This window comes from Portunus trituberculatus, chromosome 47, assembly GCF_017591435.1.
Source record: "Portunus trituberculatus isolate SZX2019 chromosome 47, ASM1759143v1, whole genome shotgun sequence".
NCBI lineage: Eukaryota > Metazoa > Arthropoda > Malacostraca > Decapoda > Portunidae > Portunus > Portunus trituberculatus.
The window spans coordinates 37,797,755-37,808,515 of NC_059301.1; the positions used below are offsets into that span (position 1 = coordinate 37,797,755).

At 36.0% G+C, this 10,761-nt stretch overlaps 1 protein-coding gene across 1 annotated transcript in view; it reads left to right on the forward strand.

Moving 5' to 3' along the window:
- The window catches only part of LOC123520865 (cilia- and flagella-associated protein 251-like), an 11,024-nt gene extending 535 nt beyond the window's left edge, over positions 1–10,489 (forward strand). The window contains exons 2-5 of the mRNA XM_045283510.1: positions 5,450–5,652; positions 6,414–6,590; positions 9,837–10,121; positions 10,331–10,489. Of these exons, the coding sequence (XP_045139445.1) occupies positions 5,464–5,652; positions 6,414–6,590; positions 9,837–10,121; positions 10,331–10,465 (786 nt within the window). The 5' untranslated portion in view covers positions 5,450–5,463 and the 3' untranslated portion in view covers positions 10,466–10,489. The remainder of the gene's footprint in view (positions 1–5,449; positions 5,653–6,413; positions 6,591–9,836; positions 10,122–10,330) is intronic.
- Positions 10,490–10,761: the final 272 nt, after the last annotated feature.

The window sequence follows — 10,761 nt, forward strand, 5'->3', positions numbered from 1 at the left end:
TTGCCACTCATGATTACGTAAGAACCACCTCAGACTTATATTGGAATTATACTTGTGGTTCTTTGTCTATTCATGTTTATGGATATGGATGAAGTGTTTAACAGGAAAGGAATATTTTTTAATAAGGGGCACATGTGTATTACATTATTTTAAGATTTGGATTTTTATTTTTCTATTTCTGTTTACTGCTTGTCAAAATTCAGTATGGTAATATTGTCATAATGAGTTCCTTAAGCGTTCAGTGTCTGACAAACTGGTTTATTATTTATTTTAGAGAAATAAGAGTTTTGGATTGAATTTAACCATACATTGAATAACCTCATGACACCACACCTATAAGTATCTACTGTGTAAAAGATCACCTATTCTGTCACAGCTGACAAAAGCCCTAATCTTTTGTGCTTAGCACAGTTTTGAATAGGTTGTGGTGCCATACTAGACAAAATTGATATTAAATCACTTGGACTGTGATGATCTCTTACAGCCAAATGTGCACAGCTTTAATAGCTTTTACAAGGGTACAACCCTACTACTTCCACTGGTCTGAGTTGTGCCTCCTTTCAAAATTTGTTAGAGGCTTAAGAAAATGAACCAAAGGCAGGATAAATTTGCTATGATAGGTCATTATTAGGGGGCCAACCTGTTACTGTAAGTAGCTATGAGGTACAGTGCCTTAGATATCTGGACCATAGTTGTCGAAGTTTAGGCACTATTTTGTACCTTGTTGCATTCATTTGTTCAATCCCAGATGATGTCCTTTATTGCATCACCTTCTCAGTGCTTCTATCAACAGAACTGAGTCATGACAACTGTGGCAGTCACGGGTTCCATCACAATCAATTTATAAATTTATTGCATCAGCTTCTCAGTACTTCTTTGAATGAAGCAATCATGACAGCTGTGACAGTCATAGGTTCCATTACAATCATTTTATGAATTCTGATATCAAAAGTATATAGATTGGCTGATTATATGTGAAATGTTCACATGTTATTGATCAATTTTAACACTAACCTTTACATGAATAGGGATTCAGTTTCTTTTGAAAATCACAAGTGAAAATTAGTGATTTAGATTAAGAAAAAACATTTAATGATATCCTTTAAATGAATTGGCACTCAGTTTCTCATGAAAATTATTAGTGGAAATTAGTGATTTAGATCGAGAAGAAACATCATATTGCTACTAAGTAAATAATATAACATAGAAAAGATACCTATCTGTCTGTGTAGATTTCACCTTATATGCACAAATTAATACACTGAAATAGCTACAATATACAATCTATTTACATTTACACCCAAAACCAATATTTATAACATATATTCAGATCCAAACTAACATTATTCCAACATTCACTGATTTACTCAAGACTAAAAATATGAAAATAGTAGAGGATAGCAAGAGATGCAACATTGCAGCAATGAGAGAGGTTGAAGGCAGTCAGTTATTGGAAAGGAGATAATGAGATGGAAACGTTTTGATTTCATCCTATCTAAAAGAGCAATATGAATGAAATCCCCCAAGCACGTAAAGCATACTCTGTACATGAACATTAAAGGCACCTGTATAGAGTTAGCAGTTGGGAGATGAGACAGAGACACCTAACATTAAAGAAGCTGTCTAAGCTAGAGAATGAAAATGTGAGGCTTCCAGTTTAGATTATATATAATGAACAGGCCAAGGATATTCAGTGTAGAAGAGGGGGACAGTTAAGTGTCATAAAAAAAGAGGAGATAGTTGTCTGGAGTAATTAAGTTTTGAGGTGTTGAAGAATACAAAGTCTGCTCTCTCCCAATCAGAAATTTGAAGAGATCAAAAGTTAGGCATTCTATGGCTTACTTGAGTGAACTGCTTATTTCCAGAAGTGTTGAATGTCTACAAATATACGTGAAAAAGTGCAAGGGGTATCACATGTGTAAGATAGGATAGGACAAGAAGTTTGGTTTAAAGATCATTGTTGAGTAGAGAAAGGGTGACAGGACAGAACCACTTTTAATGGACTTGGGATAACAGTGACTACCTATCACAGCACCAATACAATGGTCAGAAAGGACACACGATGAAATTACAGAGAGAAGGATGAAAGCTGTGGGATAGCTTTAAAATCAAAGCTTTATGCCAAATTCTATCAAAATAATTTTACCATGTCTAAGGCAACAGTAAAAGTTTTGCCAAACTCCCTAATAGAGGATGACCAAGACTCAGTAAAGATAACTTGAAAAACACTAGAAGAGGGGCCTTGACAGAACCCATACTAATGATCAGATATAATGTTGTGAAGTGATAGATGTTTAAGAATCTTCTTGATGAGTATAAATAAAAAGAATTATAGAGAGGTAGACATTGGTCAGTGGAACTAGCTCATAATAGCTTGAACACTTATATATTAGTACACCATTCTGTCAACTGAGGAGTCATCAGATGAATTACTAATATGGAATAGAGTTCTTCATGAGTGGATTCTTAGGCCAATCCTCTTTGTCATTTATATTAATGAAAATGTGAGCAGGCCCAGTCACCTGTATTATTTGGCAAGATGGTATATATACATTTAAGGCTTCCCATCAATGTCACCATGCAATCATTAATTTTGAATCTCATGTGCTGTATATGAATTGCATTTGATAATACTACTACATTTTCTTGTAATTACCATTTATCAAATGTTTTAAGTAAGATCTCATAAAATAGTGAAAACGTTAACTGGCAGGAGATGGAAAACTCAGAGAGGGTGCAAGAGAAATATAACATTTTTGGAAATATACAAAACAGGAGTCAGGGAATATGTCCCGAAACATAGACCTAAAGAAGAAAGAAACGAAAGGTGTGCTAGGACAAAGGAGAAGAGAGATGGAGCATGGAAAAGGTGGAGAAATAGAAATCCAGAAAATAAGGAAATTTTCAAAGCAGCGAAAAATTAATATGCTAAGGTGAGGAAGGAAGAAGAAAGGAACTATGAAAGGGACATTGTCGAAAAATGTAAGGAACAACTGAAATTGTTCTACAGATTCATAAATGGAAAAATAAGGCAAAAAGAAACAATAGAAAGGTTAAAAGGAGAGAACGGGATGGTGGAAGACCCAAAAAGTATGGCAGAACTGTTAAATAGTAAATTTCAGGAGGTCTTTACTAAGGAATCCAAATTCGAAAGACCACAGGGTAATAGAGAGACTGTCTATATGAAAGAGATTAAAGTAACCAAGCTTGAAATAAAAGAGTTGATGACGGAATTAGATGAAGAGAAGGCAATGGGACGGATGAAGTCTCAGGCAGAATATTAAAAGAATGTAGGAAGAACTAGCAAGTCCTATATACATCATAAAATGCTCAATAGAAAATGGAACAGTACCAGTAGAATGGAAAAGAGCTGAGGTGGTTCCCATATATAAGAAAGGAAGGAAGGAAGAACCTTTAAATTACAGACCGGTATCACTAACTAGTGTAATATGCAAGATGTGTGAAAGAGTAATAAAGAAACAATGGATCGAGTTTCTTGAAGACAACAAATTATTATCAAATAGCCAATTTGGTTTTAGAAAAGGTCGGTCGTGTGTAACAAATTTACTGAGTTTCTACTCTAGAATAGTTGATAGAGTACAAGAGAGAGAGGATGGATTGACTGTATTTATTTGGATTTAAAAAGGCGTTTGATAAAGTGCCACATGACATTACTGTGGAAGTTAGAGGAGAAGGGTGGCTTAAAAGGAAGCACATTGAGATGGATGGAAAATTATTTGAGGGGGAGAGAAATAAGGACGGTAGTTAAAGATATGAAGTCCAAGTGGAGAGCAGTAGAAAACGGAGAGTCACAGGGGTCAGTATTGGCACCAATACTTTTTCTCATATATATAAACGACATGCCAGAAGGAGTGAACAGTAAATCTGTTTGTGGACGATGTGAAACTGTGCAGAGTTATAAAGCAGAAAAGGATTGTGAAATACTGCAGGAAGACTTAAACAAGATCTGGAAATGGAGTAAAAAATGGGAGATGGAATTCAATGTGGACAAAAGCCATGTCATGGAAATGGGAAAAAGTGAAAGACAACCAGTGGGAATCTATAAGATGGGAGATGGAGTAGAACTAGAAAAAGTAAAAAAGGAAAAGGACTTGGGAGTGACGATGGAAGAAAACAATCAACCGGTAAGCCATATTGATAGAATTTTCAGAGAGACATAATTTGCTAAGGAATATTGGATTAGCATTTCACTACATGGACAAAGAAATGATGAAGAAATTGATAAGTACTATAATAAGACCCAGATTGGAATATGCAGGAGTTGTGTGGACCCCATAAAAGAAACACATAAGGAAGTTGAAGAGACTACAAAAATGGCTCCAAGAATGGTTCCAGAATTTGAAGGGATGACATATGAGGAGAGACTAAAGGCTATGGATCTACCAACCCTGGAACAGAGAAGGGAGAGAGGGGATCTGATACAAGTTTATAAATTGATTAACGGAATGGATCAAGTGGATAATGAGAAACTGACATTAGAAGCACAAGATCGCATAGTAAAAGACTGAAGAAGGCAAGATGTCTGAGAGATGTTAAAAAATATTTAAAAAATATAGTTTCCGCAAAGATGTGTTGAGACTTGGAACAGTTTGAGTGAGGAAGTGGTGTCAGCAAAGTGTGCATAGCTTTAAAGAAAAATTGGATAAGTGTAGATCTGGAGACGGGGTCACACGAGCGTAAAGCTCTGTAAAACTACAACTAGGTACACACACACACACACACATTGCTGTTGAAATCAGTGTCATATAACAACCACTAAACTATTTTATTATTACAGTAAGTTCTCTTTATATAGTACTTCGTTATCCGTTAAATTCACAGTTACGGTGTTTGGTCTACCCTTGATTCTATTTACGGTAAGAAAAATTCAGATATGGTATTCGCTCGTGTTTTGTTTACACTGTACTGTAGCGCCACTACGCCGCGTGGCCACAATAACAATCAGTCTCTTTCCGCGTTTCTCACTGAACACAAGTGAAATCCTTACTGCATGTTTTTTGTGGATATTATGAGTAAGGGCTGAAATCCCTACTGTCCGTTAGCCTCGGGAGGGACATCATCTGATAGAGTATGTAGTGAGTGAAAGGTATATAAACACATTTTGTTTATTTCTTTTGCGCAGTACTTTACATTTTTTTCTGTATGACTATTTTCATGTATTTTCATTTCTGTAGGGGTGACTTTCAACGTGCTGGAACACATCCCCTATTATTACATGTTATAATGGGTTCGGTATACGGTAATTTTGATTTGCGGTAAGGTTTTCAGGAACGCATATGTACCGTATAACGAGGACTTACTGTATTATTTTTTTTATTATGATTATTTTTATTATTATTATTATTATTTTTATAATTTTTTTTTATCATTGTTGTTGTTAGTAGATAGGTGATTATAAATAAAACTTTGTTACCCTATCACTTCTCAGATAAGAGGGGTAGAATGGCTCCTGCAAAGGCTGATGTGGAATGTGTAGTCAAGAGCAGTAAGAGGAAGGAGAGTGAGGACAATGGCTTATCAAGCATTACCTCCTCCCTGACTTGCCTTACCCTTAACACTGACTCCGAAAAGGATTTGGCTGGGCTGGAAGCTGGTTTCTTGCAAATATGCTTGGGTGAAAAGCCTGTGCAGGTAAGATGAAGCCCTGTGTATCTCTCTCTCTCTCTCTCTCTCTCTCTCTCTCTCTCTCTCTCTCTCTCTCTCTCTCTCTCTCTCTCTCTCTCTCTCTGAGTGGAACACTGGTCAATATTTCAAGTCATGCATAGGTTGAAGAACAAAATAATGAGAAATATTCTGGAATTTGTTGGTGAAAAGAATGAGAGTGAAATTATAGTTAACTCTCTTATTAGTAAGGAGGATAGTTAGATATGAGAGCAATCTTGTGTGTTATGGATGAAATGGCTTTAATTATAATTAAATTAGGAGAGCCCAAAAAGTAAGATAAACTATAAAAAGTGTATGGTTTTCTTATAGAGGAAAACATAGATATCTTTATTGTACTGCTGCTAAAGTGACTTTGTGAAAAAATTATGAAGAATGTTTCTTCAGTGGTTTTTAAGGAAAATCTTAGGTGTACAGTAATTTTAATGACGGGAAAGTTGAGGCCAGCCAAAAGTGTACTTGCATCATGGTGATCATGATGTAGTAAATTGGAGTCACATGTTTACCTTGATACCCTATTAGGGTTGTAATTGTAATGTGTTAGGTTGGTAATCTTGCATCCTTTATGTTTCAGTGTTGGTAAAGTTGGTGAGCCTGCTGGATAGGTGGACAGGAAACTACATTAATGTTAATTTCTAGCCATCCTTCCAGGATCTGTTGGATATTTGATTTTGATATATATAAAAAAAAAAAGAATTTGGATATCTACATGTTTTCTCCTCTACTTATAGTTGGAACACTTGGAAAAACAAGTAGAGCAGGAAGAAGAGAAAGAAACACAAGTAGAACAAAAAGAAGAGGAAGAAAAGCAAGTAGAGCAGAAAGAAAAGAAGGATGTGAGTGATGAAGAAGGAGAGAGAGACAGTGAGAAGGAGGAAGACAATGAGAAGAAAATCATTGCTGTGAAGGTCAGTGGATGTTTCTTCCTTGAGTTACTCCTAATTATTTTTTTTTTCCTGTCCAGTCATTCCTCATTTTTTTGGGAGTTAGGTAATACACATAGCTGTGCATAAAGCAAATACAGGCAACCCCCGCTTAATGAATGGGTTATGTTCCCTATAAAAACGTGTGAATTTTCGTTAAGCGAACCAATTATAACAAGTTTGACCCTTGACTTGAACTTCCATTGAGAGTAAACAAAGTGAGAATGCATCATAGTACAGTAAAAGGTTTAATGAAAATAAAAATTATGAAGTTAAACATTTAAGCAGTTTAATTTAAGACTAAGTCATTATAATGTACACTAATGTATGTATGTAGGTAACTTTATAATGTTGATGATCTTAAATTTATGAAGGGAGGGAGAGTGGAGCGGGAAAGACGCTAGCTGGCAACCTGTGGAATGTAAACAAAGGGCGCATCATTGTACCGCATACAAAAATTATGTACCACATTTCCACAAGGCTTTCCATTTTATCCATTGCAGAGTCATGAGTTCAGGTGATTCTTTTTGCTTGCAAGGAAGATACGGTCTCACCAGCCTTCTTAATAGAGCCTGCTGACTTGAAAATAGTAGAGACAGTAGATGGAGTCAAGCCATGGTGGCGAGCAATGCTATTAGTTTTCTGGCCTCTCTTGTGTCTGTGAATAATATCCAGCTTCATTTCGAGAGTAAGAGACTTCCTGGTCGTCTTAGCAACGCTAGGCAACATTGCAGGGCGTTTTGGTGGCATGTTGAGTGAGGGAAGACGAGCTGCTGCTGACACTGTTATTGTTTGGAACTAGGGGGAGTGAGTGGTGCATGTTTTATCCATGAGAGGCGCTGGTGGATTCAAAAGCCTGTCGGCTTGCATGATACGGCGGGGGTTTCAAACTTGGAAAAAATGATCTGAATAAAATTTTGTTAAAGCAAGTTTGGTGTTCGTTATACGAACACCAAAAGAGTGCTCTGACAGTTGAGAGAGAGAGAGAGAGAGAGAGAGAGAGAGAGAGAGAGAGAGAGAGTCTTGTTAGCAAGTAGAGGGTGCGGGGCAGTAATAGGAGGCACAGAAGCCTTCACAAAACTTGTCTCCTGTGCCAGGTAAGTATGATTTGCTCAGCGGGCAGAGGGAGAGCGTGATGTTTCCGTGCAAGAAAGACACGTCCTGGGAGGAAGCTCCCCTGTTGGTGAACCCACTGACGTCACTAGCCCGAGCTCTTTTGCCCTTAGAGCTTTGTGTAGGTCGATCTTCTATTCTATGGGCCTTGGATACAACAAGGGAAGATGTTGGGTGAGGCTGCATATGTATACGAACAATACATGTACAATGCTTTACGTACATTATCATTGTTATTACACACCAACTTACCGAATTATTGTACGTACAGCATTAATAAATGACGCCACAGACCCCGTGATATAGCGAAAAATCCAGAACGATCTACAGTATGTATAAAAACCAAAATTGAACCGCGAAATAGCGAGGGAACACTGTAGTTCCTAATCCCTATGGCTTTCTTGGTGCTGATGGTGGTGGCAGAGTTGCACCTGAGGGAGTAGATAAGATGTAGTCTCCCATCTGCCTCATATGAACACTATTATATTTGACTTATATACATGTATTTTCTAAAATGATAGCTAAGTGAGACAAATAGCCCCTTGCAAGTTATAGAAGCTTTATGGGCAGTGGTATGAAATAGAAAATATGAAATATAGAAAAAACATTTAATCTATATGAAAAGAAAAGAAAATGTAATATGCATTTACATACTATATACACATTATAGGTACATTCATAGGTATATGCATGTATACAAATACACACCAGTACTTTTTCTCATATATATAAACGACATGCCAGAGAGAGTGAACAGCTACATAAATCTGTTTGCGGACGATGCGAAACTTTGCAGAGTTATAAAGCAAAAAGAGGATTGTGAAATACTGCAGGAAGACCTAAATAAGATCTGGAAATGGAGTAAAAAATGGGAGATGGAATTCAATGTGGACAAAAGCCATGTCATGGAAATGGGAAAGAGTGAAAGACGACCAGTGGGAATCTATAAGATGGGAGATTGAGTGGAAATAGAGAAAGTAAAAAAGGAAAAGGACTTGGGAGTGACGATTGAAGAAAACAATCAACTGGTAAGCCATATTGATAGAATTTTCAGAGAGACATATAATTTGCTAAGGAATATTGGATTAGCATTTCACTACATGGACAAAGAAATTATGAAGAAATTGGTAAGTACTATAATAAGACCGAGATTTGAATATGCAGGAGTTGTGTGGACCCCCCATAAAAAGAAACACATAAAGAAGTTGGAGAGACTACAAAAAATGGCTACAAGAATGGTTCCAGAATTTGAAGGCCATGACATATGTGGAGAGACTAAAGGCTATGGATCTACCAACCCTGGAACGGAGAAGGGAGAGAGGGGATCTGATACAAGTTTATAAATTGATTAACGGAATGGATCAAGTGGATAATGAGAAACTGATCCTAAGAGAAGAATATGACATTCGAAGCACAAGATCGCATAGTAAAAAACTGAGGAAGGGGAAGATGTCTGAGAGATGTAAAAAAATATAGTTTCCCGCAAAGATGTTTTGAGACTTGGAACAGTTTGAGTGAGGAAGTGGTGTCAGCAAAGAGAGTGCATAGTTTAAAAAAAAAATTGGATAAGTGTAGATATGGAGACGGGGCCACACGAGCGTAAAGCCCTGGCCCTGTAAAACTACAACTAGGTAAATACACACCTACATCTATACTATTAAATTTAAACTTACATTCATATCCATGCTGTAAATTACAACACGTAATAATAATAATAATAACGATAATAATAATAGTAATAGCAGATAATAATATTCTGAGTTTAATGTAATATTATAATACTTCTAGTGTTAATGATATAATGATAGGGTAACATCAGTGATAATTATAAGGATCATATGTCATAAAACCCTTTATCTTACCATGATATCTTATTTCATTAGTTGCATGCAAGGTATTCATATCATCTATTTTACTTAAGGGCCAAATATTTGACATAATGCCAACACCAATACAAGCGAAAATAGGGCTTCAGTTTATTTCTCTTATGATTTTCCCCATATGTTTATTAATTTCTATCTTATGTATTAATATTTAATGAGTTTTTTTTAGGCTACCTGTTACTTGTCAGATGCAAAATCATACTGTAAATAACTAATGATAATGCCATATTTCAAGGTACTTCAAGAATGTAAATCGAGTGAAGATGGCAAAGAAGAGGAAAAAAAGGAGGAAGAAAAAGAGAATGAAGTAAAGGCAGTTGAAGTAGAGTCACTGGACAAATTGGACTTGAAAGAGAAGGAGAAAGAGGTGGTGCCTGATGATGAAGACAAAACAAAGGACAAGAAAGAATATACGAAGGAAGAGGAAGTGTCTGATAGTGAGAATCTTAGTGATGGAGATAATAAAAATAGTCAACCTCAACCAAAAGACGGAAAACTTCGTTCTCGAGGCTTTGGTAATGTGAGTTTTTCCGAGTTTGCTTTTGTTTATTTAAGTTTTTCTTTGACTGGGAATTTGTCCATGTGTATCCTTATTGGATGTATTAGAATATGGATAAATTATTATTGTAATTATTATTTTCATTATTATTATTAGCATCATTCATTATTATTATTATCTATTTCAGCTTTACAAATGCATATACTCATATAAATCTTGTTATCATGCAGGCTATGAGTCAGAATTGTATGAACAATGAGGCTTACCATCAGCAACATTATCCACAAAACCAAGAAATGTGGTCCCAACAACATCAGTACCCTGCGGTAAGTGATTATTCAGAGGAGAGGAGAGAGAGAGAGTGAATAATTCTTTGCTAGCAAGTAAGTGCCCATATTTACAAAGTATAGAGGAGAGAATATTCACTATACACTGAACTATAATTATGAAGTATTATGAAAATGATAATAGTGGGCTAAGCTATTAGAAGGTTTAGTCTCCTTTATTTATTGAAATTATTAGTGTGAAGTCCTGTGTGAAATATTACTTACCATGTGTTGTTAGTCCATGATGTAAGTAATTCTTCAAAAGCAGAACTTGCTGGAGTTATACAAGTAATTAGACCTCTTTTTCTATTCCATGTTTAGCATTTAGGTACTAT